Source organism: Corvus moneduloides, chromosome 9 (genome assembly GCF_009650955.1).
Source record: "Corvus moneduloides isolate bCorMon1 chromosome 9, bCorMon1.pri, whole genome shotgun sequence".
NCBI lineage: Eukaryota > Metazoa > Chordata > Aves > Passeriformes > Corvidae > Corvus > Corvus moneduloides.
In genome coordinates this window covers 4,689,275-4,716,882 of record NC_045484.1, presented here as the reverse complement: position 1 = coordinate 4,716,882, position 27,608 = coordinate 4,689,275, and the positions used below count along the sequence as shown (strand labels likewise).

General features: G+C 46.1%; 2 protein-coding genes across 4 annotated transcripts in view; one reads left to right on the top strand and one right to left on the bottom strand.

The window, feature by feature from the left end:
- Nucleotides 1–8,803, bottom strand: part of COLGALT2 (collagen beta(1-O)galactosyltransferase 2) — a 48,394-nt gene extending 39,591 nt beyond the window's left edge. The window contains exon 1 of one of the 3 annotated variants that reach the window (XM_032117829.1): nucleotides 8,498–8,803. In XM_032117829.1, the coding sequence (XP_031973720.1) occupies nucleotides 8,498–8,751 (254 nt within the window). In that variant the 5' untranslated portion in view covers nucleotides 8,752–8,803. The remainder of the gene's footprint in view (nucleotides 1–8,497) is intronic. The other 2 variants (XM_032117828.1, XM_032117827.1) reach the window with 2 other exon arrangements.
- Nucleotides 8,804–12,334: 3,531 nt separating this feature from the next.
- On the top strand, nucleotides 12,335–24,474 carry TSEN15 (tRNA splicing endonuclease subunit 15). Its single transcript, XM_032117839.1, has 4 exons — nucleotides 12,335–12,541; nucleotides 13,180–13,261; nucleotides 14,581–14,716; nucleotides 24,027–24,474. Exons 1-4 carry the CDS (start codon nucleotides 12,377–12,379, stop codon nucleotides 24,229–24,231), a joined length of 588 nt encoding a protein of 195 aa, XP_031973730.1. The 5' UTR covers nucleotides 12,335–12,376; the 3' UTR covers nucleotides 24,232–24,474.
- The last annotated feature ends 3,134 nt before the right edge of the window (nucleotides 24,475–27,608 follow it).

The window sequence follows — 27,608 nt, the reverse complement described above, 5'->3', positions numbered from 1 at the left end:
CTTCCCTCTGCAGAGAGATCAAAGTGCAAAACTAAGCAAACAATCCTTTTAGAATCAAGGGAAGCCTGTACCCTGTGTGGGGAAAGGAGAAAAAGAAGCATAAATATAAATCATGTTTTTCTTCCTTTCAGGAAAAATGTTTCAAAAAAACCAAAACAAAACAAAAAATCAACAACAAACAATTCCGTTTTGGAGCTGAAGCCTTACAAAACTAATGTGAAAAAGCTTAAATGAACCCTACCACAGCACTGTAGTTCATAGGGACTCCCACTATCTTCTGCTTCAGCATGAACTTAGATCCTCATGAGCTCCAGGGGGGAGAGCCTCAAAATCCTGGTCCAGATCAAGATCTGCTTATCTTTAGAACAGGTGTGTCATTCCTATCAGTCCATCCAGACAGAATGAAAGGTAAATAACTGGAAATCTATTCATTCCATGTATTACAACCACTCAGGCAGCATGGATGATACAAAGATCTCATCAACATTCATGTTTTAATAAATGAAGAAGAGCAAGGGCAGACTTTGGTGAAGACATATTCCCACCCCAAAACAACACTATCAGCTTTCATGCTGTTTTACCTGATTCTACAGTCAGTTACATGTTAATAAGGGGGAAAAAACATACTGACTACTTAAATAGTTGGTCAGAATGAAAGCAGAAGACACACCAGCCTTCACTCCTGAGTAAGGAGATTTCACTTCCCGAAATGTGCTCCCGAAATGTGTAACAGCTACCTCAAATAAGCAACCACTTCTCCCAAAGAAATAGAAGAAATTCTGCTTTATAGGCCATTAACATAATTTCAGTCCTCTGCAGTGAATTCAGTCTCTAGTACAAAATTTAGCCAGAGCCACATCATGTCAAGAAGAGGAACAATGTGTTATGTTGCAAAAATTTATCACAACCAAAAGTGGTTCACATAAAACTTTGGTGACTGAACTCCATTTGAAAGCATATATCAGATCCATAGTCAGATGGAAGAAGTTTAAAATCAACATATTGTTAGGCTCCTGTCAACTTTTCCAGAAAGAAAACTGGAGTCATTTTACAGCAACAAACGTGCTCTGGCCCAAGGATACCAGATATAGATATATAGACAAATGCATGTGCCTGCACACACAACCAAAACGAATCATTTCATGCTTAAAAACTGGATTCAGGCACTGTATGAGGCAAATTGTACACAAAAAAAAGGAAAAGAGAATTGCGTTTTTCTTCACTGTTGAGCCTATTAGCAGTGCCACATGCCTTTATGAAAGAGCTAGTCATTTTACAGAAGAGGGAAAAAAATCCACCTCATAGAGAACACCAAAAATTTTCTTATTCCTGTCTTTCTTTACCCTGAAATTTTGGTGCATGTGGGCCCCATTTAGCTGTAATCCACCCTTGGCCATGAGCACCATCAACGTGCATGATGAATACCACCAGAATAAAGGAAATGAGATGCACAGAAATAAACTGCAATAATACGAAGTCTGAGACATCATCCCACAGGAAGGAAATTCCAGGTTCTGACAGACAGCACCCCACATCACCTCAGTCCTCTCTTGACCCTGTAGCCCAGATGGTGCTCCAGGGAGCCTTCTGGGACGAGAGATGGCAGCAGTGCTGGGCAACGTTCTGCACACCATGTGCATCACAGACCTGTTTTTAGAGAATCCTGACTCAGTGCACGAAGAGTTTCAGTCCCAGGGGACTCAGATAAATAACTGCAGGTGTGTGATAATTTACATAAGAGATCAAAAAAGCCCTTCAGTCTCTGATTCAGCACAAATCCCTGTTTTGCTCTCCTCAGGAAGGGCCCTGCCAAACCTCCCAGGGATTGACCCCTCTCCAGCTGCATTCAAACACCTGGGGTCTCTTCCTCAGGAATCTGATGGGCAGTGACCAGGCAGCTTTCTGAAAAGATGATGTGTTCCACTTAACAGGAAATGCAAAAGAGAAAGAAGAAAAAGCGGCTGGAACAGCAGCCTTTGTCCCATAGGTCTGCCACCCTCAGCCCACGTGAATTTCCAAGACAGTTCTTGACAGTGACAAGCTGCCTGGGGATTGTAGAGTCTCCATCCCTAGAGACGTTAAAAACCTGAACTGAAACAGTACTAGGCAGCCTTCACCAGGGCTGGCTTTGAGCAGGAACAAGCCAGCCTTTGGAGGTGCCTTCCAGCACTAACCATCCTAGGAGATCCATGCATAGTTCAGCTGGAGAAGCACTGGGGAAGGGGAGAAGGCTTTGTCCCTGTAATATGAAGATGACAGCAGGAATTGGGGAGGCTTCCCCCTGGATCAGACCTAACTGATCCCTACTTCCAGATTCACCAGAAATAAGGAGCTGAAATAGCTGGTGTGCCAAGTACAAGTGAAATTGCCCCCTCCCCCCCTTTTTTTTTAGGGGCAAATTAACAGGAGCACTTAACAGCCAATATAGATTCCAGCTGGTCCTTGGATACCTTCCCACAGCTGCCTCCCACCTTCCCCATACCTAAAGATGGTTCAGAAGGCAGCCCAGAGCACAACCTGGGCAGCCTGGACCGGATGAGGAATCCCAACCCTGCGGGAAAGACATGTCAGGGATGAAGTGGGATCCTGCCCTGGGCAGGAGTGAACCAGATGACTCCTTGAGGTCTTTTTATCCCTACTTTGTACACATTAAAAAAGACAAAACACCCTGAAAACTAGATCTCCCTGACCTTTGAAAACATCCAAAGGCTTATCATAAACAACAGCCTCTGCTTTTGAACTCTGTCCCACTGTTTCTTTGGGGCAACACATTATTTTATTGGATTCCAGTCTCTAAACCCACCACCTGCACTACTGATGCCTTAGGTTTTAACTTTTCTATTTTTCAAGTCCTGCACTGCCTAGTGTGTAACTCTGAAGTTTCTTGTAGCCTGCTAGCTGCTGTTCTCTCATGCTGGTTGGACATAACAAAGCCTCTCTAGGTTTACTCTCCAAGGACACCTTATTGCCCCAGGCCCCAAAATATGTAAACTAAGGCCGCTGAAGAGGAGGGCAAACTTGGGGTAGTTACATCATTAACTGAAGTTATAATTGGAGAATTAATCCTGATGTGCAAATGGACCAAACTTATAAAAGTGTGAAGACCCAGCGTCCATCTTGGACGTAGCCTTTTGACTGCCTGAAGTGTACCTTTGAAGGTCCTTCAAATAAATACCTCCTTTTATTCTCTTTTTTTTGTCTAGCCTCTGTTTTTAGGTGGTCACTTCAGGCATCACTACAAGGCACCAGGCAGCCTATGACACAAGGGACAGACACACAGATAACAGGGTAGACCCCTGTCTCAAAAGGTGGGTGCCAAAAGACAACAGCCAAAATAAATGGTTGTATTTTCAGAGATACATAGTATGCAGGATTCAGATATTAAAAAATAATTAAACAAACACAGTGTACTATGCTCACTAGTGTCACAGAACTCCTACACATTTCAAGATACCAGTTTTACGGTATTATCCCTGTACCTCTGGAGGGTTATTTATTCATTTTATGGTGATGCTGAATTGATTTTTGCCTTTCTTCTTTTATCCCAATATCCACACTGCTGTCTAGTAGAGCCTAACATAAAGTATAGGACAAGGTGCTCTTTAATGACATCAAAAAAGCATCAGAATCTGGCAATTTGTGACCACAGCAGGGAAAAATAAAGAAACTCCTGCTACCCTGCACATTGCCATCACACAGCTCATGCCTCTTTTATGGCTTCTCTGCAGAACTGCACAGTTTTTAGCTGAAGAGTGGTTTATGTCTTGCCATGCAGACCTCAGCAAGGCACAGCAGTAATTTTCGACTTCCCTTCAAATGTTTCTACTGAACAATTTCATTATGTCATTTGCTTCAGTTTGCCAAGACTGAGATGGGGGAGAGAAACCCAAAGGACAAAAAAAAAAAAAAAAAAAAGTGGATATTATGGATATTGGGATGGGAACAGTTCTTTAGCCTTCTCTGGTTTTCCATTTTTATGTAATTTTACTACACCTTGGTGTAAAAATGACCTCAGCAAGGAAGCATTCATAACTGACATTTCTTGATTCCTCTATCTCCAGTCTTGATAAATTCAAGAATCTCATGTAGGTTACTTTACCCTTCTACCCCAACTTCCCCAGCTAGAAATTGGAAGTATTTACTCCTCTTCTTTCTTTTGATGCAGTCATCTAAATGCAAGTTCTCTGGCAGAAAGACTGTCTGCAACATCTTGCACAACAGGAACGTCACCTTAATTGCAATTTCAAAGCTGTGTAAATCCCATCTCACTCTTGACCCCACTTAGTCTATGACTGTTATTAAAACTACATATTAAATAAATTTAAAATATCTACAAATACAAACAGGAAAATAAATCCCACTAAAATTTAAATGACAAGCCAAGGGAAAAGTCAGTTAATTTCTAAAACCTGTGTTTTAATATTGCCATGTGGAAGTCACAGCACAGGTGAGCACACCTGAAATGGATGCAAAACACCAGTGGACAGAAGCAGGAGAGACGGAGCCGGCAGACTGGAACTTCAGCATTCCTAAGTGATTAATAGTGACCATGAAGATTAAAGTGACCTCATTGCTCAAATGGAGACAAGGACAGAAAACACAGGGTGTTTGAAAGCCAACGCTTCCCTGTGCGCAGTAACAGCCATTAAAGTTTTAAATGATCCCTGCGTCTCATTGGAGTTTGCCCTCTATGTGGAATTTTTTACATTTGAAAACTAAACCATTAAAGAATAAGAAAATGTTCAGATATCATCAGCTAGTTCCAGACTAATAATATATAATTATGAAACATAATTATTATACTGATCTCATCAGCTTCTATTTTCAGCTACAACCAGTTCTTTTAAGTTGAAACCATTCCCTCACTGGAGCTGTGTTACAGTATTATCCACTCATCTCTCAGCTGGGATTTATTCCAGCTTTCCACCTGTCTCACTATCGTTCACATTATCATTTCTGAAATATAAGTATACATAAATACTCTGATCCCCAAAGCAGGCACAGATTTTCAAGCACAAAAGGACCTAATTATTGCTCCCAAGCACCAACTCATTTATGCAGGCATTCAGTCCCCAGGTTACTAAGAGATGAAAGAGCAGATGGCCCACTAGGATGAAGCAGAAGATGAAATTACAGGCAACTTTCTTTGCTATACCATCACTTAATCTGAGACTAAGGAAAGTGTAAGGCAATGTGATAAACTGAATACACACACTTTTAGGCTGTCTACTGCAGCCAAGATGAACCTGCCTGACAAGCAAACACTCTGTACCAGTAATCGACCAATCTCAAATAAACAGTCAGCATTGATAAAGCTCAAAATAAAACACCACAACCTCAGCCTGCTAAAAAAAGAGGGTTGGGGCACGCTGACTGCGTAACTTCTGGCTCATTTTTGTCCAAGATAAAAGATCGCTTTCCCTCCCTTTGCAGTTCTCCAAGCCCAGCACAAACAATGCCGTACACCTTCCCTGCAAGTTTCCCAGCTAGGCTGGAAGCACAGGGAGCCCTGGGAGAAACTCAGCCCCACCAGGGCCAGTCACACAAGCAGCATGTCAGAAGAACCCTCTGTGGCTCTAAGAAAGCTGGACTTGGGTCCAACAGCTAGGTTTTTTCTTTAGGCTCTCTCCTGCTGTGGGCCCCATACCATTTTCCACAGCACTGGGTATTTGGGCGCTCGGAGGAGATGGCTGTGACCCTTCCTCCTCCACGAAGGGACGACTGTTCCATCCAGCATTGCTCCTCCATGGTGACAGGAGACCCAGCTCGGGTTCTGTAGCTAAAGCAGGGAGACTGCCATTCCCACTGGGATGGCCGGGTCCAAAGGCTCCCAGACCGCCTACGGCCAAGTCTGTCCCGGGAATCTCAGCAGGGCCACGACAGAAACCTGAGCTGTCCCACAGAAATTCCCACCATGAAGTCATCAGCACAATCGTGGGGTGACCTGGCCTGCTCTCCCAGGCGAGGACAGCTGGGGTTAACACAGGCCAGGGACCGGCCCAGGAGGCAGTTCCGATGCAAATTCCCCATTCTCAGGGAGGAAAGTAAGAAGGAAAGGGAGGGTTTAACTGCAAGGCCGCGATTCCTTTGCCAGCTGGCCCCAGATCAAATGGCCTGCTCAGCTCATTAGTAGCCAGCAAGTCCTTCCGAGGCTGCTCACAACCACCTTCAGAATTAAGTCATAATTAAGACCGAAGGGAACACAAGGCTGTCCAGTGCACATCTTTTGCTCAGTATCAGGATAATAAAGTTTGAGATTAATTGATACAGACTACACAAAGGAAATTCAGTGCCTGCTTCAAACTCATTTATCTCTTAACCCATCTTTACCGTCACTCATAAAGCTTCCCCCCTAGAAATCCATCAGAGGAATCCCCTGCTGAATTTCAGCCCTCCAGCTATGCAGAGAGAGCATATGGGAGCTTGAGAGATGATATATGTCTTCAGTTTTCATTCTCAAGATCTACGGTTGGGCATTTTAAAATGCTGACTTACTCAAGAAAATGCTGAAGTAAAATATAAATGGCAATGGAGGAATGCAAGTCCTTGACAAACACCACTCCCCTGCCCTCCTCCCCAAGCTATCCCAGTAACACAGGGACACAGGTAAACCTTGGAATTCATCTGTTGAAAGGACTCTGTCTGAAACACAAGATGCTTCCAGAAATTGACTGAATGGTTTCACTTGTTCTCAAGAGACTTGATAGATATCGTATGTGAGCTTGCTCTGAGTGGGTACTTTGTGTCCTGAAACACTCCCAGCACTGGAAAAGCTCAAGTCTTATTGGGAAGCAGAACTAAACCTCTTCAAGGAACCACTGCCACCCCACAGGTACCTCTCACTCTGTGGCAACTCAGAGCATCCTCAGAACTTCTTTTCCAGTGGCTGTGACATTTTAGTCATTCTCATTTTATAAATCCTGACATTTTCATCAGCACATTTTCCAGTTTAGGCATGCCTTGTGTCTGTGTGCAATCCTCTTAAAAAGGGAGTGATCTCTTATAGAAACCTTAGCATATTTTAAGTTATGTTAAAGGAAGTCCCCACAAATACTTTCACACAATATTGCAGAGGCCAGTAATGTACTGAAAAAGTTGTAGAGCCAACCAATTATCTGCAGGACTTAAACCACCTCCCCCCCCCACCAACTTATTTTGCACTTGTACAGCAAGAGACATTTCAGGCTGCACTCTGCTTTGGTGATCAGGAATGCACTTACAACTCCCGCAAGTTTTTATAAACACCGAGCTTAGCTGAATCAGAGGCCATGTGGGGTCTGATAATATCTGTTTTTATACACATCTACTATGAGGAAATCTCAGCTGGCAAAACTCCTACTGATACAAATGAATGAGGAGTCACAGATCTACATACAGAGGAATGTGGACTTACCCACTGCCACACACCAGCTTGTGATTCCACATTACACTTGTGTGGCACCCCAAATTTGGCCTGATAGCACAACCTACTTTGTACACCTGCAACACGAAAGGAAGGTAAAAAAAAAAAGGCAAAGAAGATCCATGCACTGCTTATACCAGGCACTGATGTTCTGCAGAGCCCTGTACTTGCAGACAAATTACAGCCATGTTCCTGAAGCACATACAGAAACATCTGTTTAATGACACTTCAGTGATGTGACTGGAGACAAGGTCCTCCCCATGCCCGTTCAAAGTAAAACTAAACTGTATTGACTTTTTAAGTTAACCGGAGTCTCACCACGGACTTCAGCAAACTTTTGATCAGGCCCTACAGCACCATTTCTTATTTTACACCACCACCGCAATTTAAAAGAAAATCTGTTTGGGATCCTTGCAAGCAATCCTGTTCCTCCCAACACTTATGTCAGGTTGAAAGATTACTTTTTTTCTTTGTCCCCTTGCAAAGGCAGATTGACCAGTTCCCAAATTGCTCTAATTCCTCCATCCATCCCGACCCCCGTTTGGCCGCCACAGCTGCCCCCATGCTGCGATCTCTGAATACATCTTTGAATCCATCTTCCAGCCTCCAGCCTGGCAACAATGCTCCTTTCAACGCCCACCAGCACCTACCCAGCCCGCCCGCTCTCCAGCCCCGGCACATCCCGACCAGCTCCCACAAAGCCCGGGATTTACCAGCCGGGAGCCGGCCCCACGCTCCCAGCCAGAGTTCTCCGTGCCAGTGGATTTGGACACATGCTCCGGCGGTGAATGTTCCCAGGCTCCAGGCCAGCTCTGCTGGGATAACTCATCTCCCTGAGGCTCCCCGCAGAGCCGCCGCGCTCCCGACATGCGGGGGGACCCCGGAACGGGGGGCGAGCTCTTCCCGGCCACCACAGTCCAGCCCCGGCTCCTCGGGTGGGCGCTGCCGCTGCCCCTCCGCACTCCCGGGGCGGAGTGCCCCGGTCCCAGCTCCTCGGGTGGGAGCTGCCGCTGCCCCTCCGCGCTCCCCGGGCGGAGTGCCGCGGTCCTGGCTGCCTGCAGAGCCCCCTCTCCCCGCCCCGCCCCCGGCCCTTACCAGAGCGCGATGCGGCTCTTAGGGTAGCTGAGCCTCTCGATGCAGCCCAGGACGTACGGCAGCGTGTGCGCGGCGTTGCGGGCGAGGATGGCGAGCAGCACGGTGGGCTGCAGCAGCGCCGACTCGGGCAGCGCGGGCGGCTCGGGGCCCGGCGGTTCGGGCGGCTCGGGGGGCTCGGGGGCGGCCCCGCAGCCGCGCAGCAGCGGCAGCAGCAGCAGCAGCAGCAGCAGCACCAGCGGCGCGCTCGCAGCCATGATGGGCGCGGGACGGCCCCGGAGCCGCCGGCAGTCCGGGCTCCGGCCCGGGGGACGCGGGAGGAGGAGGGACAGGGAAGAGGCGGGAGGAGGAGGGAGGAGGGGAAGGAGGAGCGGAGCAGGGCCGCCGCCCGCCCGCCGAGCCCCGCTCGGGGAGCAGTCCTCCCGGCACTGCCCCGACCCCAGGGGCGGTTCCCCAGGCCCCCGGGAGGCTGCGATCAGCGCAGCTGCTCAGCACCCGCAGTAAAAACTGCAAACCCCACGGTTTTCCACCCGAGTTTTGGGCTTTAACGAGGCTTTGGGAGTGTTGCTGCTAACGCTAAGACGTCCCTTAGTTTCGATGCTTACGAACCGCCACAGTTGCCCCCATGCTGCCATTTCTGAATACGTCTTTGAATCCATCGCCCTCATCTTTCTCATACAGGTAGGGAATTAAAGTAACTTTGAGCTTTTATATTAGAAAGCTTTTGGCAAACATCCGCGGGATGTCCGCACGAAGCAGCCGCACACCCCACACCCATCCCACGCTGCAGGAGGGATGCACTGTCCCAGCTGGAACAAAGCTGAAAGATTAATATCGTAGAGTCATAGAAAGGCTTGGGTGGGAAGGGACCTTAAGAATAATCTCATTCCAACCCCCTGCCGTGGGCAGGGACACCTTCCACTGTCCCAGGTTGCTCCAAGCCCCATCCAACCTGGCTTTGGACACTTCCAGGGATGGAGCAGCCACAGCTTCTCTGGGCACCCTGTGCCAGGGCCTCCCCACCCTCACGGGGAAGAAATTCTTCCTGATATCTGATCGAAATGTACTCTCTGTCAGTTTAAAGATGTTCCCCTTGTCTTATCACTATCTGCCCATTTAAAAAGTCACTCTCTCTCTTTTTTATAAGCCCCTCTCAAGTACTGGAAGGGGCTCTAAGGTCTCCCTGGAGCCTTCTCCTCTCCTGGCTGAACAACCCCAGCTTTCTCAGCACCTCTTGTTGGAAGACGGGGAATACAGGGAAGATTTTCCCTGTACTTCATTGACTCACCCACCACGGAAATGTTCCCATGAATAGACCGATGGCAATTTAGCATAAAAATACATAAAACATGTTCCAGCAATTAAAATTGTTGGGTTACGATCTTAAAAGGGGCATAGTACACAGCTCTCCTAGAAGTTAATAGGATTTAGGCAGGCTAAACCCTTTTAAAGATGAAATCTCTAATTAACTGTAAGGGCCCCATCACAGCGTATTTGGGTTTTACTGTGGGTAGGAAGTTTTTCCAAGGTGGACAGACCCACTTAGAGCAGGTGCTACTGTTGGCTATGTGCTTGCAACACTTAAAAAGGAGGAAACCTTTAGCAAGCAAACAATTGTTTAATTATCCATAACCTCATTGTGAATTGCTTGCATCCAGGTAGTATATATATATAAATATATACACACACACACATAGAGAGAGAGTTAATGTTTGTTCTTCTTTAGTTAAAGAACTTAATTTGTCACCCACACCAAATTACATTGTTTCAGTTTCCCAATCAGATGACTTCCCAAAAACTATCACAAAAAGGATCATCCTAGGAAACTTCGATAAAGAATCTCCAGGGGTCATAGAATCATCTGTACTAAAATTTGAGAAACTCTCTCAATTTGTATGCATCTTCCTGAACAATTAGTGCAAATATGTTCCTCCTGTTTGCCCTTCACGATGCCTTTATAATTGTCCTTCTAGATACATTAATGAGGCTTTTCTTTCATGGTTAGTTTGCCACATGTTGCTTTTATGCTTGGATTCATTAACCAAATAGAAGGAGCAGCTTTGCAGCCTGTGCGAGGTGATTAGAGTTTCGCAGGAGCCAGCCCAATCCACACGCACGGAATTCCGCTGCCACCCACAGGACCGCTCACATTTGGAGGGTTGGGACTAATGCTGCCGAATTATATTTGGTGTGGGGCTGGAAGCCGGCTTTTTGCATCCACTGGACACTCAAGCTGGGTCACAGTCCTTCTGATTTTACGATATTTCAGCAGAAATACGCCCCTCCTGTGCCTGCCTTTGCCAGAACTCCGAGTGTGTTTTTAGCCTGTGCAGCTCTTGATGTCCTCAGTGAAATCTGAACTACCTTCAGCTCTTTTCAGACTCCTCCCTTCTTTTTATTTTGTGAGCAGTGTCAGAGCCATAATGGTTTGCTGGGGGCAAATGCAATGCCTCCAGCAGCATCCCAAAGCCAGTAATTTGTTCTCCAAAGTGACATTCCCTCGCTCACACAACTCCCTGTGCTGGCTGGCTGCTGTGGAACACAAAGAAGGGAGAGCAGCAGATGCCTGCAACATGAGATGTTCTTCCACACAGAAGAGAAAGGAGTCAGTGCAGCTTAATCTCTCACTCCCAGTTACACACAGTGTGGGGCAAAGTTTGGAGAGCTCGGGTGAACAGTTACCCTGACAATTCGTGTCATTCCAATACCTATCAATGTGTGTGACTTTATGTGCACGTCCAAAGAAATCTGTATGCATTTTGACTTCTTTATTAGTGGCCAAAAGTATATCCTGTGGGGTTTTTTTAAGCCCAGACTCCATCCTGCTGTGACAGGACAATGAGCCACTCTGTGGTGAAATATTTTAGCTTTGAGGAAGAAATGGCTTTTTGCAGATGTTAAGTCCCACAGAAAACAATTTAAGTCATTTGTTTCAGCCTCCTCTACATATCTACACCAAACAAGAAGATTCCAGCTGCGACAACTGTCTCTGGCAGAGGGATAATCCCTCGGTTTGTCAGGTGACAAATTCTCTCTGAGGCAGATTTCTTCTAAATTAGACTTGTTTCCCACATTGTAGAAAACAGGTTACATCCTGCTGATGTAAATTGTCTCATCTATAGATTGATGTGGATCCATCTCCTTTCACTTGCTTCTTCACCTCTAAGAACTCAAATCCATCCAATTATTTCCCAACAGTTGAGTGAACCACTGTTGACTGTTGCCAACTCTTCCATGGAAGTCTTGGAGACTTGATTTTTTTATCCCATCTAGCTATCTAGCTATCTGTTCTGTGCCCAGGGAATTGAAGTGCTGGCTAACACTATGCTTTTTAAGCAGCCAGCTACCTCAAAATTCCTTGAATTAGACTGGCCCAAATACGACTTCCTGTGGCTACAAACCACATATGGGTTACATACATATAGACCAATTTGCATTGATGCTTTATTATAGAATAGCCAGTGTTTGAAATGTATCAGAAGAGACACTGAGACAGATGCAGCTGGTAAGCCAGACCTGGGACATTTGGCATTAGGTAAAGCATATTCTCATTAGAAGTCAGAGAGATTTCTAGTGAAACAGTCCAAAGTGCTTTTAATAGCAATACCTTGAATTCATGTCCCTAACATGCAATCTATAAAAGCTCTGGACACTGCAGATTGATAACGTATTCGTTGCTTTGGAGCCTTTAGAAGAAGGGACCGTGAAAGGAATACACATATATTTCATTTAAAGGGTTTAAAAGCCTTTGGCCATGGCTGGGGAGGGGGGGTAGGAACGGAGCGGAGGCGGAACGGTCGGGGCGGCGCGGCAGTTTCCGGGAAGCGCTGGGGTGCGCGGCGTCGCCCGGAGTGAAGCCGCGTTGCACACAGGCGGGAGAGCATGGAGCCGGCGGCCGGGCCGGGCCGGGGGAACATTTACCCGGCCCCGGGGGGCGAGCCGGGCACCGACCCGGGCCAGGGCTCCTCCGCGGCCGGGCGGGCCCCGGGGGCACAGGACAGCTGGTCGGGGGCGGCTGGCGGCAACTGGATCACGACTCACCCCACGGTAGGCCGGGCCAGGGGTCTCTTGGTCTCTCGGGGGTCCCGCTCTCCCTCCAGGACCCCGCAGGATTCCCCCCTCGCGGCTCTTGAGGTGCACGTGGGGTCCCCCCAGGAGGGTTCTGGGGGAAGATGCCAATATAATCTATTATATTGGGTGTATCGAGCGGGACTCCGGCCCGTGGGGTAGTTGGGGAATGCCACTGCTGGCAGGGATGGAGGTTATAAATTATGGAATCCCGGCTGGGAAATGTAAATGCTTTAAACTTCGACTCCATCTTAATTTTTACCACACCGAAAACATGGAGGTGTTTAATTTGGCCATCGTCTTATATTCATGTGCTGCAGCAAAAATAGGTAAAATTATTTACCCCAAAATAGGTAAAATTCCACAAAGCTAGAGCTGTTCCAGAAATAGTTGTGATTCCTCTTGTATTTGTTTGTTTTGCTTGCTTTTTTAAAGTGCTAAAATATGGGAAATGCGGAAAAAAGAGCTTTTGAGATACTGTCAGAAAACAAGTCCTGCTTTTTGATTGCCTTAAAGCTGGTGTGAGATTCCAGTGTCTCTGCTGGCTGTAGAGATGGTGTGTGCATTCTTAGTATAACCTGTGCTTTCCTTCACTGACGTTCCTCTTTGGGTCTCAGTTCACAGAAATGATGTCACTTGATGTATCTGACAGCACTCAAGTCTATGCTGCCTTTCTGGTGTACCTGGACCTCTTAGAAGGTAAATCAAGGAAGCGACTGTGTCCCAACAAATGTTTTTGCCCTTAGGACCTGTTAAATTAATTGTTTGCACTGGGACAGGACCTTTCCTACAAAGTCCTTGGTGCCCATTTTGAGACTTTTTGTGCTGAAAGTTTCTATCCTCTGCCTCCCTGGAGCCTGTGCAAAGATGAGGACCCATTTCATCCAGCAGTTCCAGGTGCAGGTGTTCCAGGGCAAAGGCAGTCAGCATGGAAAAAAGAGCAAAAGAAGAGTAGGGGAAGGAAAAGGAATGTAGGAAGGTGAAGTGACAAGTTCAGTGATTGAGCTTGTGATAATCTTCACTTGTAGATTAATGTGAAGTTACTGACATAACAGTGTTTCACCAAAGTCACCATTTAGCAAATGGCTGCTGTGTGCTGGCCTGTTTTCTGGAAAGGGGGGTGATTCCTCTAGCAAAGAAGATAATTTTCAAGTGTGGTAGCAGTAATTCATAACCATTGTAGTAATATAATATAACAATATAGTAATTTATAACAAACCGTAGGTGGTGTGCTTAGGGCCATGGCTTGGTGGAGGACCTGGCAGTGTCAGGTCCGTGGTGGGACTCAATGATCTTAGAGGGCTTTTCCAGCCAAAACGATCCTGTGAAATCTAGTGTAGTCTTTTGGTGTCTGCTCACAGTGAGGCAGAGTTATGTGATATATAAACTTCTGCCTGGATTCTTCTAGGTTGGCTTTATTGAAAAGGGACGGTGAGTAGGCAGCCAGCCAGCCTAAGAAAAATATTTCAGGTTTCCTTGGAGCCTGGTGCTTCTCAAGGTCAGGGAAGGGAGGGATTTTACAGTCCAGAAATTACTGTATCTGTTGCTGTTACACCTCTGAAGAAAATTCCTTAATAGTCTTTAAAAGAAGATTTCTCTAGTTCTGTGGCAGAAACTTCAGCAGGAGGTTAGAACTTTGTGTTATCATTAACCATGCTTTTAGCACCTGTTCTTCACAGTTCAGGGTGCTGATGAAGTCCACGTTTGGGTTACAGTGCTACAGATGACTAAAGCTGCATGGTTTTGTCTTCTTTTTGCCTTTCGAAGAGGAGCTTTGTCAGACAGATCCCTGCTTACCATCTATCAGTGCAGCTCTGGAACAAGCCGTCTGGTCCTGCTCTGTGGGTTTCTTTAGCAGGATTGCTTCTCAAGAGGGGAATTTGGCAGATGAGTGGAGTTTTCCTGTGGGGAGGGAAAACAAAACCTTAGATGTTAACTTAAATACTGCATTTGTTATTTGACTGATTAAAACTTCTGTTTTGTGTTCTGCCCCTCTTATCCCCGACGAACGTTTCTAGGGAGGAACTGGCATGAGGTGCAGCCCGTGGGAGTGGTAGAGCTGCAGCTGGTGTGTTTGCATGCCCGTGCCAGGGAGCAGGAGGGGCTCCAGGTGATGGTGCCGGTGCCTGCACACATCCTGATCAGCCACGAGAGGTGAGGGTGTGCTCACTGCTTGTCTCGGGTTTCCACTGACAGAAAACGGAGCACAGATACATTTTACAGGCTGGTGATGGCTTGGTCAAGAGGGAAAGGAGGAAATAGAGGAACATCGGAGGAAAGCAGAGTTATTTTGGGTGCTGCAGACATACAGGCAGCTTGGAACATTAAGGAAATCTCAACTTTGCATCAGTCTCTGTCTCTCCCTGTCTGGAAGTGGTTCTCGGGGGTCAGCTTCCCGCAGCAACCGATGCCCACTGATAAACACTTCCTGTTGTCTGGAGTTGTGTATGTGCTAGGAGAAAACAGTGGACACCAAAGTATGTGTTTGAGAGACAAGGTTAGACACAGCTTATGTTTTGAACATTCTTGTGCTGATTTTGTAGTCTGGGAAATGTAGCAATGCTTCGTTGCTGGACTTGAAAGGACCTAAGAGGAAAGAAATCTTCTCAGAGCTGCCTAAGAATCTGCTTTTTTTATTGTCAAATTTGTGGATAAGCCTTGTGTGGTTTGGTTTGCTTTTGCTTTGAAACTATAATTTGGCTACTTTGAACAGGAAACTCCTTTTACTTTAGATGTAGAGTCTCACATGCCTGTGATTTTCAACTTAATTTCCTCACACATACAAGAGCAATTCTTCAAGCAGAAGACAGCACAGCCATGAATTTGTTACATTACAGATATTTGCGGCCTAGAAAATTTCCACTACAGTAGTTTTACAGTCTATTTTAACTGGCCTCTAGAGCGGCCTCAGACACACAGTATGATTCACTCTCTGATAAAGACTGCCTTCTCTGACTGGTATTTGCCATGATGACTCTGAAGACCTGGACTATTTCAGCTGCATCATATGGTTGTACATTTTTCAGTTTCTTCTGTTCCCACTCCTGCTAGGAGCTGCCCCAGAGCTGACTTTACAAATCTTACTGGTTTTTGCTGCTTCCTCTTGCTCTGTGGGCAGCAGCCTGACACAGTGGTAGGTAGCTAGTTAATTGCACTTATTAGATGTGTGTGTGCACTTTAGGAGTGATGTTTTTGCATTTTATTTTGGGTTTTAGAAGTGACAAATCAATGTCTTGCTGACAGACTTTTATCATCATTTTGCTGTTTGTTGGGTGAGGGGGAAGAAAATTATTTACTAGGTATTGATGTGGTTTAGTACTGTTTTTGTGCTGAAAAAAGTATTATATTTGCAAGTGTTGGTCAACCACTCTTGTGGGCTTGGTGCTGCAGAGAAATGTGATGTGATCTCCACAGCAAGCGGGAGGGGGGGGTGTGTGTGTGTGTGAAAGGGACACGCTGCAACTCTCAGCTTTTAGGATTTTAGGTGGTAATAAGAAGGCAGCCAGTGAGGATGTGGAATCTTTGAGGAATTCCACCTACGTGCTGAGCTGTTGTGCTTGGTTAATTTAGTGTATTTCCACCTGGGCTGAAAACTTGGATTCCTGGCATTAGGTCAAGGCCAGGAGTATGTTCTGATTGACTTTTGATGGCAGATATTCCACTGCATGCATGTCCTATCTTTTACTGTGTCATTGGAGCTTTTCATGGGGAGCCTCTGCACTTGTTTGTTCTGTGGTGATGCTGTTTGCTCTGCCTCTGGCACTGGAGTGTCCGGAATCCAGTACTGGAAGGATGTGTGGTGGAGAGGCAAAGAGTGAATGCATCACATTGATTAAAAGTACAGTTTGTGACTAGGGTTTGCTGCAGAGCAACTACATAGGGTGTGCTGTCACTAAAAGGAGCTGAATCCCAGGCTGCAGTGCCAGGTCCGTCCATAAAAGCCTGTATGTGCTCAGTATCCATGGATGTTGTCAGGCTGGGAGGTTGTATTTGCGTACAACACTTGTATTTGTGGTATTGAACGTGCATCTGCATTTTGTTCAAAGCAGCACTTTGGGGTTTTGTGTTACTTGCTAAAAGCAGGGGAGGAGGTATGAGTACAAGTGAATGCAGCTCACTTAGTGTTGAAAATAAGCCCTTGGAGGGATTTGGGAAGGTGAAAATGTTCTGTCTCTATTTCTGGACCTGGAATTGTGCTAACTGCAAAAGAAGCCAGTAACACCAGCAGCACTTCCTTGTTTAACCAGTAAGGCCTGGGTGGGGTTTGGAAGTGACATCTTGAAATCAGACTTCCGTCTTCATTCCACTCTGTATTTTTCTTACTGGTGGAAGGAAGAAAGTGATTCACAGAAAGTAATGGATTTTAGTACTATGGATGTGCTAAAAAAGATCTCATATTTGCAAATACTAGTCAGTCACTCTTGTGGGCTTGGTCTTCCAGAGAAATATAGGGATGGTTCTCTTCTTCAAATCCACATCAGCCAAGCTTTGCCTTCCAGGTGTCTCATGAAGTTCCCTACTTGGCTGCCACTGAGAAGTGTGTCCTTAAAAGGCCACAGGAAAGTTGCTGTGGAAATTACCAGCAGGACACCTAGGCAAATGACAAATATGAGTACCCTACAAAAAGTCTATTCAATGTTTTTTAGCCTATTACAAGATTTCATCATGTCCAGTTTGAGCGTGACAATTAACTGCTGAAGGCAAAAGCTGTTCTGCTTCCTAAGCTCACTGTCCGCTTCTGCAGAGCTGGGTGGAAGCTGCTCATCCAACCCTGGCAGGGTAGGGCTGCACAGGAACCCACCGAGCTACAGAATTATGGGCTCTGAAGCAAAGAGTAAATGATCTTACACAGTCTTGAGAAGTGGCTTTGTGCTCTGTGTGTTCTTCAGATGAAGATTGCTGAATCTTCTGTGAGTGAAGCCCTGGGGAGTACGATGCAATTTCTGTCTGTCTTGGCCTGCTCTGATTCACACACAGCTGGCTGAGGCTTGGAGAGCCTCTGAATTCAGCAGGGACTCATGCTTGCAGGAGGAGTTTGTAGGTGCATTGGCTGGGATGTGTTTGCTGCTCACTACAACACCTTAGTGCACACCAGGTACCTTGTCGGTACATTCCAGAAATGTGGCTCCCCAGAGTGGAGGAAGCAGTCAAATCCTGGGAATGCTGCTTCAGAGCTGGCAGAAATGACTTGCATAAACCAAGCTCAGCAAGTTAGGAGAGCTCAGAGTGTTGACAGCTGGATTTTTTAGATAGCCTGGAAAGCCTTGATCCTTCAAGGACCAGGGAGTTAGGTCCCAGATCTAATAGAATTGGGCACTGTCTGTCCTAGACAAATAACCTTGTCTAAGCAAAATGTTTCAGATAAAATGTCAGATTAAATGACACGTCACTGCTCTGTTTGTATTTTGCATGCAAGTGTTGGAAATGAGGGATGAAGTTGCCTGAGGTAATGGAGACCTGCGAAGTTTGGGAAAGGCTTATTCTGTTAAAATGCTAACTTACTTTACAAAAAAGCAATACGTGAATGTTTTGTTTTAAAGCTGATAAGTGTCCTGAGAAGGAAATCTGAGGACTGGAATTTACTGTCTTCAAAGTCTGTAGATGGTGAAATAAATCTTACTATAAACTGAAAAATCCTGTTATTTCAAAGCACTGGAAGTGTGACGTGCGTCTTGCATCCTCTTCACAATTTTGTCAGTAACTCCCTTGCTATAGGCATAATTTACTCATTCAGTAAATTACACATTGAAAATGTAGTTAGTGGCTCCTAAATGCAAGCTCTTTATTAGTATTTTTCATTTAATTAATTTAATATTTTAAATGAGACTGATGCAGCTCCCACAGCAGACTTGGTTATGCAGTACTGTGACTGAGCATCCAGTAGGAAGTGTGTCCTGCAGAACTTTGCTGAACTTTGATACCTCCCTTTTGCATGGTTTGTCTTGTTTTCTTCTTGAACTTCCATGGAAAAAGATACTTATGTTCCTCGGGGTTTCAATTCCTTCTCCTGACCAGTGTGGCACGTGGTGTTTTATTTGCATTTATTTTTTCTTTCCATTACAAAAACTGAGTTTCTTCTAGCATTCCCTGTCCATGTGTTTTGGGAACAAGTCCCAAGGACTAGTGGTGTGCATTTACACGTTCTCCCAGCTCCACGTGCTCCTTCCCACATATTTCAAGGCACTGGGTTAATGCTGCTGCCTGCCCTGCAGCAGGGTCTGGAGCAGCATTCCTGATTGTGAACTGTGCTAAAGTTTGCACTGCTGGCTAAATCCAAGGAACTGTGCTCTCTGGGAGGTTCCTGTGCCATGGTGCTGACCCAGGCTGGGACAATGGCATGCTCCAGTACCCGGGGTAATGATCTCTGAAGTGGCACAGAGACCAACTTGTGCGCACTCTGCAGCCCTGCCTGGCGAGCAGGGGAGGGAGCTGTTCGGGCTGGCCAAGCCTGCAAGGAATTATTCATCCAAGTATAAAGGGCAGATTGAAAGCCTTTGGCTTTTATGGGATGGAAGGCAGTAGTTCCATTTCAGCTCAGTGGAGCTCTATGCAACCTCCATAAAACTGCTTTGAGCTTGCAGAGTGATGCTGCTTCTCATAGGCACTGCATGGCATGTGTCTCTGAAATGCTCTTTTGTTTATCACAGAACTTGCTGCTTGAATTCTTTCCTATATGATTCTGCCCTTTGTTGGTTTCTGCAGAGTCAATTGAAACCTCAGGGTCACCAGCTGTACACCTGGTTCTTTCTTCCAGAGAAAAGGGCAGTGTTATTTTCTTGGGAGCAGATATTGGTAAACACAGCACAGATTTCTGATGGGTGTTGAGGGCCTACTTAGTGCAAAATTAAGATGGGAGAAGGATGCAACATTCCCCTCTGCTCTCTCGATGGATTTGTATGGATTTTCTTGTTTTGGGATTTATTTTATTTTAAAGATATTAATTGCCACAGTAATAGAGGACCAGGTCAATTCACTGGCATCATTAGGTTTGAATGCAGCAGTAAAGACAGATGCAGGATGACATTGCTAGTGCTGTTCCCTTAGCTGCAGTGCTCCTTGCACAATGTTAAGTAAGCTAAACCTGCTTCTATGACTAATTCTTTGGTAGAAAAAAGCAATCCCTACTGACTCTAGTCTGTAGATAACTAGAAAGCCTTTTCTAAGCTGTTTTTCTAATGCAAAGTGTTTTAGAAATGCCAGCTCTTTGGATAACAGAGTGTTTGAGGTGAAGTCCTTTGCATCTCCTAGAGCATGAGGTGAATGTGAGTTTGCTTCCTGGGTGGAAAATGAGGGCTTTGTCCTGCTTGCATTTGGCCTGGTGGGAGCAGATCTGGATTTGAGTAAACATGCAGGCACCACCAGGTTTTAGAGCTGGGCTTTCAAATTACACTGGAACCTTTGCACTGCATGATCTCCAACAAAGGAGAATTCTTACAAAAATACTTAGTCTTATTCTACTTGTGTACATTCTATAAAACTTTAGAGTGTTTCTTGTGGTGTCTGTATTCCCCTAACTTCAGTTATTTTTCCTTCACAATGCCTTTGTTCAAGAGGTACCTTTTTTGTGTGGGACGCCTAAAGCTTCTGTGCTGCCTGTTTTAACATTCCCTGGCTTTTCATCCTGTGGAGAGGGAGAGGATTGGAAGGAGTAGTTGCAGGGTATTTTAGCTTTGATTTCTCACTGTGCATGCAGCAGCACATTTGATTGTTCTGTGCACCCTCCTGGGGCTGTGGATTTTTTTTTTTTTACCAGGCAGTCATTGGCATAAATCCCAAGTAGGTGGCATGGGTAGGGTTGTCTGCCTCTGATGTCCATTGCCAGGCTGAGCCTATGGGTGAACATGTGCTCAGGTGATGGAGTGTTTTGTCTGCTGTCCTTGAGGAGGTGATAAAGTGACACAGTGCATTCTTCCAGCACAGGCTTTACTTGAGACTGTAGTGAAAACGTGCTGAGCTTGTACTCAGACCCTGAAGAACAGCAGGAACTATTGCACAGCTGTACCTTTTCTTGTGTCAAGTCTCTCCTTTCTGCTGAAAACTGGGTGTGTGTACAGTGGAGTGGGCATGCTGGAATTCCTGTGGAAAAGGAGGAACCAGAGAGAGCCAGTCCATGCCAAAGGCTTAACCCCACAGTTTCTGTGGGGCTCACACTGTTGGAGCACAGCTGGGGAACCAAGCCCAGAGTGGTCGTGGGCCCCTTGGTGTCAGTGTTCCATCAGTTATCAGTGGTTCCAGAGTGTGTCCTGACACACACCTGTGACCCAGGGGGAAAGGCTGCTCAGGGTGCGGGGGAATGAAGGTAGTCAAGGCTGTTGGCATCTGCCAGGCTACTGGATGCACTGAATTCCTCTGTTCCACTGATGTTTGACACTTTCAGAAACATTAAATCCACTTTTTTAAAAGCAAATTCATCTTTTATAGTTGTCATCCTCTGTATGGTGTAGCAGATTGTACTGGTCATTAAGGAGCTTATTGGTAGCCATTAACTGGGTACTTTGAATCAGATGGACCCGTTGGGGGGGTGTTACCACATGGACTTCATTTCCATCATTGACTTCAGCTGTTGTGTGGGACGGGCAGGCTTAAGGGCTGTTTCCCTTGAAATAAAGGCTTCTTGCCTTGTTTAGGATGTCAAACGTGCATTCTTTGAATTTGAGAAGGCCAACAACACTTCATGCTTTCTTTATTTTTCTATAGACAGCGTTAGAGGCATTGAAAGGATTACAAAAGCTATATGTTTCCTGCAGTATTTCTTCCTGCTCATGGCAGGCAGCAAGTGCAGTGAAATCAGAGGTTCTGAGGCTCCTTTGCAATGTCTGCTGGTGCAGAGGGATATTGTGAGCAGGCTGGACACAGAGGCTGCTGGGGATGCCTTCAGGGGAGGAGGGCAAGGGATTGGCATCTGACACAGACTTCCTGAATTCCAAAGCTTATCCCTCTAAAAGATAGCCTCTCACCACTTTGCAGATGTGCTGCAGTGCACTGTGGCTCCTGTGGTATGCATGAATGAGAGCCCTTGTCTTGGGGCTGCCTGTGTGGAGGGAAGGGGGAAGAGGAAAAGGGTGCATTTGCAGTTGTCATTCTTCATCTGTGGACAACAGAGTTAGCAGATCATCCTGATGCAATGGCATGTCTTTGTGCTCCTTACATAAATCCTGGAACTCTTGTCTCCTGAAAAGGAAGAAGAAATGCGAAGAAATGTCATTAATCTGTTGTCGGGACCTGGCTGCTTTTGGGATCATGGGGCATCTTTGAAGTCCTAGTTGCTAAATGGGGGGAAATAAAGTTTCAGGTGTCTGTGCTTGGCAGTAGAAAACAAGAGTACCAGAAATGCAGATCTAAGGCCTCAGTGTTCCATCCCTGCTCCTAATAGACTATGAGGAAAACCAGTGACAGGTATTAAAGAAAATAGGAAGGAGCTTCTGCCCTGGCTGGCAGGTGAATCCAGGCCTCTGCCTGACTCTAGTCCCAGATAGAGCAATGTCCACACTCAGCACAAGTTTGGTTTCTTTGGCTCCCAAAATATCTCTTCTGGGTAGCTGTGCCCTTTAATTTGGCACTTTGTCATTAATTCTATATTGCATTCCTAGGAGAAAGAGAGATTAATGTCCACTGCTTCATGGATTGTTCTTTCCTTGGGGGTCTCTGCCAGCAGTCTGGCCTCACCAACTTAGAGCTTTCTCCAGATACTTGGCTGCTGAGGGTGGTGAGGCCCTGGCACAGGCTGCCCAGAGAAGCTGTGGCTATGCCTGGAAATGTCCAAGGCCAGCTTGGACAGGGCTTGGAGCAACCTGAGATACTGGAAATATCCCTGCCCATGGATGGAACTGGATGAGCTTTAAGGTCCCCTCCAACACTGATCATTTCATGATTCTGCATGTGACAATTGGATTCTTGTTCTCTGCGTGTGTCAGGAAGGACATCTGTAGTCTTTTCCCAAGCTCTTGTTCCCTGCCAGGGCTTTGGCAGGACACTGTGGTGCTGGGGGTACCCCTGCAGAGGGGCTGGAAGTGACAGGAGCTGGAGGTGCCAAGCACAGAGTAAGTTACCTGCAGACAGAGCCTATTGAGGTGGTGATGAGCACAGGAGTAGGTGTCCCATTGCTCGAAGGAGTCTCTTGCAGTGTTTCTCCTCTGCCAGTGGCCAGCACAGTCTCTCTCACCTTATTTGTTGTGTTGTTAGGAAATGTGCTGATGTGGAAGGGCTAGGATGGGGCTTTTCCCAGCCGTGGTATCTCTGTTGCATGAAGTGACTGTTGTGTTGCCTTGCTGTGTGTCTGGGCCAGTGGTGCAGGCAGGAGGAAAGGCCCTCCTGAATTTACCAGGCTAGATTATGCACGGCTCAGAACACAGATGGATCCTTAAGAAGGTCATGGGCTTAACAGCGAGGCTTTCCAGGATGCTGCTCATTCTCTGCTGCATTCCATTTGGCTTTTATTAGAGGATCAAAGGGGTTCTGAGGGAAGATGATGATTGAAGTCTGAAAGCTGCTGCCTTTAGAGAGAGCCCTGTTTTCAGCTGCAGTGCCTGGCCTCAGAGCTGCCTGTGCTCTGCTGGGTGAGCATCTTCATGAGGGTGCATGAAGCCAGGACTGGTTTATCCTGGTGCACAGCTGAACTCCCCCTGGAATGTAACCTGTCCCAGCAATCTCAGAGGAGCCCTCTTGCACCTGACCTGTGGGGGAAGGAGGAAGCTCCCTATGGTAATGTTCTGTGGGAAGTGTTAGTGTTCTGTCCCTGGGCACCGCACTCCTTCAGGACTTGCTCCCCAGTCGGACCAGGAATCCAGGGACTCCAGGGATCAGTGTTGTCCTGAGCTCTGAACAGAAAAGTAACTGGCATGTTACTCTTAAAATAAGCTAAACAGGAAAAATTGCATAACTTTGTCTTGAGCTTTTAAGGAAGACGTTATTTGTGCTGACTGTCCTGAAGAAGAACATTAGTTTTGTGGCTTCTAGTCTAGACAGGGAGGTAGAGAAGCCTGGCTTGAGCTCCTGGGCCTTCCACAGTCTGGCAGAGACCTGTGGCACAGGGACTGGAAGACTTACCTCTGTAAATAGAACAAGTCTTAATTATTCAGTTCTCCAATTGAACACCAGGTGTTATTTAATTAGATGTCTTATTTAAGTCTACGGAAAACAGGGCCAGTAGAGATTGCCATGCTAAGATTGTGGTGGATGAGGGATGGCTGAGGCACATGCACACGAGTACACATAAGCAAAGCTTAGAAGCATGTGTTGAGCCATTTCCAGCAGAGATGTGTATAACTGATTCTGTTATTTTCTTTTGTTGCTTGATTACATGACTTTGGATTTTTATCAGAGCAGATATTATGCTCACTTTAGTGAAGACAAGTTTGCAGAGTGAAAACAGGCTGAATAAAAATAGGAATGATGCCATTCTACCTTTGTGCCATTGTAGGTGGTTGTGGACTCCTTTCTAAGTGATTTTTTTTTCCTCTCCTAGGTTAAGGGAAATACTGAAGAAAGCCTCTCTCCCTCCAGAGGATCCCAACACCCTGCTGTCAGTTACCTTGGCCGTAGTTGAGACAGACTCCACAATAGTCTACTATAAAATGACTGATGGCTTTGTAATGCCAGATCCTCCTGATGATGCTGAAGATGTAGATAATAAACAGTGGAGGAAGAAAAGAAAGAAACTTTTCAAATGATTAGGACAGAGAAAAAAAAAACATTTCTTAGACACCTGTGCTCAAACCCAAACAAATGCAGGAACTGATGCATGTGAATAAGTGGTGTGCTAAAGTCTGTCTTGGCATATCAAGGATGTGTTCAGGGGGAACAGAGGCTTGTGCAGCTGCCCTGTGTTGAAATGCCATTTGAGGTATGAAGTAGGTCATACTTTGAGACAGATCAGTCCTGACTAATAAATACGCTTGGGAAGTGTTTGCAAAGCCTGTGTTTTCTCTCTATCTGGTCAGGTGCATAACAGAATAAACACGTCCTTACCCATACTGTAAATATTGGTTAGAGGTAAGTCTGAAGGGCTTCTGGCAGAACTGAAGGGTTCTGTGGTTTCCAGAGTGTCTTTGTCTTAGCCCTGTCAGAAGCACTCATGCTGCCCCCCAGGTTACATTTCTGAATGTTGGTTTCTTTCCTCTGCTTTTGGAGAAAAGGCTTTTCCACAGAAATACCGTATTTTATTTTTTTCCCTGCAGAGGAAAAATGATTATAGCAGCACCAGAGGCAACTAAAACACCAAAGTATGTCACCACCTATGCTGTAAGTGCTCACTAGTTATCTGCTTCAGGCACCAGCTAGGTTTCTAAAGCTGTTGTCATTCCTAGGATTTCTTTTATTATGTCTTTGGACATAGCTTCTGCATATTGAAAGTGATTGCCCAGGAAGTGCTTCAGCTTGGAGTTAAGAGGAAAAAACCTGACTTGTAGTTTCTTCTGCAGGAATTTTCCATGCCTTTTGCATGGAGATTTTCTCCACGTTAGAGTTCCTTGGCAGTCAAATAACATCCCAGAGCAGCTTCTTGAGCACGGGATTGTCCGTGTGACAGCTGTGTGGCCAAGGATCACACGTTCAGAAGGTGAAGCACAAGAGCTCTTTTTTTGCATGGGTAGAAGAATGGGAGAGAATCCAAGAAACCAAGCTGGAAATGAAAGACCATTTAAGCTTTGCTATCCCTGGGACTAGAGTGGGTGTTTCTATGGCTCTGGAGCTTGATGCTAGTTTTGCCAAATGTGCTGGGAGGCAGAATGATCCCACAGGGAGTCTCACCCACCCTTAGAGGAGGTGTGTCACTGTCACCCGGAGCTCTGCAGGACACCTTTGTTCCATACAGCCTGGGGAGACTCGGCATCTGTGGGCTTCAGTTATGGAGAAAAAGAGTTTTTCTTTGCCCTTCTCAGCATTGCTCCCTTCATGGAGGAAACCATCATTTTACTTTGGTCTGATGCTGTCCTGCCTTGAAGGGGTCCCTGTCTGCTGACTCCTGCCATGCTGCGTGTGACTTTGATGTTGATATTTCGTGGGATCCATGGCTTATTCCGTAAGGCAAGTGTTACACCTGGCTAGGCTGCCTACCACCACGTAAATTGTCCTTGTTACAAGCTGGGAAGTACTTTAGCCCCTCAGGAAAAGAGCTGGTGGTTTGTGTGAAGGAGGCTGTAACAGATGCAGCATGTGGCAGATTTGTTATTTAAGTGACACATGCTTAACCCCAAAAGCAAATTCCTTTGCATTTGCTTCAGTTTCTGGGAAATACTGCCAGTTCACCCTTTGCTGCATGACCGATGCTTGGCTTTACCCTTCATTTTATCATTTTTGTGCACAGAAAGAGGAGCATAACTTGAGCCTCCTTTTCTATACACTGAAAACTGCTGACCCAGGCTTCACAAGTCAAGTTGGAGAAACTGTGTCCGAAGGCTTTGATTTCTGTTTCTTCTTGTGTCCCACTGAGAAATGATTATATGGGCCTTTTTCCAGCCTCCTTAGATTGTGGTGGTTCTTTATTTTGGAGGGGAAAAAACCACAGAAGAACAAAAAAATATCACAGCACTCTTGGTCCCATAGGTATTACAGTGTAAACACAGGGATGTTAAATAAGCTTGGAACCAGCTGTGCTGTTCCTTTACATTCCACTGAAGTATTTCTCTTTGTGTGAACAACACACAGACTGAAGCCTCTGGTCTTCCAGGCACTGAATAAAGATGGGAAGAGACTTCCCATAGAAGTATATCAGTTCAGAGCAGTAGCGCATTAACATTCCTGAATCCATAGCATCCTGGTGCTGTGCCCAAAGTGTTTCAAGTATATAACTCTGCTTCAAGTGTTGGTGAGACATCCATGGAAGCGTGAGCCATGACACTGCTGCCAATCCAGCACTTACTTCAGCCCAGAAGATTTTGCAGGCTCCATACTGCTATCTTTTAGAGTTTTTTTAGGTTTTATTTGCCAAGCTTGATACATTTTACTGAATGGCCCTGACCAACAGAAGGTGTTTTAAAATCTGGAGAGTATCATTTTGCAGTAGATTATTGTTCCAAGCCTTTCGTCTCTGCAGAGGGATGTTTGCATTGATGCTTCCCCACAGAGTCAAGAATGATAGAAAAGCAAAGGGCTGTCTGGCCTGGCTTTGACAGTGAGACTTGGTGCCTGCTTACGTAAAGGAGCCTTTGCTTATGCAAACTATGTCTCGTTGAGGCACTGCTGGCACCATCACCCACTTCTTCTGGATGCAGCCTGTCTGCAGTGCACACAGAACATTTTATGTGAAGAAATGCTGGTGGAGAGGCAGAAGAGCCTTGTCAGGTCCATGAGGAGGAGCTGTGGTTGCCAGCTGTGGCCAAGAGAGCTCCCACAGTCCTCCCTGAGCCCACACTGAGCACAGGGGGCTGTTTGGGCAGCGGCTCCTCCTATGGGAGTCTCCCAGGCCTCTGTGGCTGTGTGTGCTCCGTGGCAGCACAGGGATCTCTGGCTCAGCATCCGTCTCTGCTTCCTGGGCACGCCAGCAGAGGCCAGGTAAAGGGGTGTTGCTTCCACATCCTAAGCACAGTCCTACCCCCTACAAAGTGGCCCTCAGCATCTCTACAAAACACTTCTGCTTCTTAGAAATCACTGGAAGAAAGAGCTATGCAGGGTTTTCCACAGGTTTTCCTGCTGGGACACAATAGTGAGATATCAGTAATATTGCTAAAGCTAAGCCATCTTAATCTTCCTCTTTTCTGTCAGCAAAAGTTTTTTTGTTTAATTTAAAGCATTTTTTTTCCTAATAAAGAATCCATATGAATTTATTAATTGTCCTACTAGTATTGCAGATCTATAGGAATTAGATGTTTAATAGCTTGTCCAAGTAGTTTTTAGGAATGTAAATGCTATCGACTAGCCTGCAAGCCCTGTTCTATGTAAATGGGCTACTTGTTAACCTCCTCTAGTCCTCCAGGGACGGGACCTGAGGGAAGGCTGGAGATCAAGGAAAGGTTCTTCCCCCAGAGGATGCTGGGGCTCTGCCCAGGCTCTCCAGGGAATGGGCACGGCCCCGAGGTTGCCAGAGCTCCAGGAGCGTTTGGACACCGCT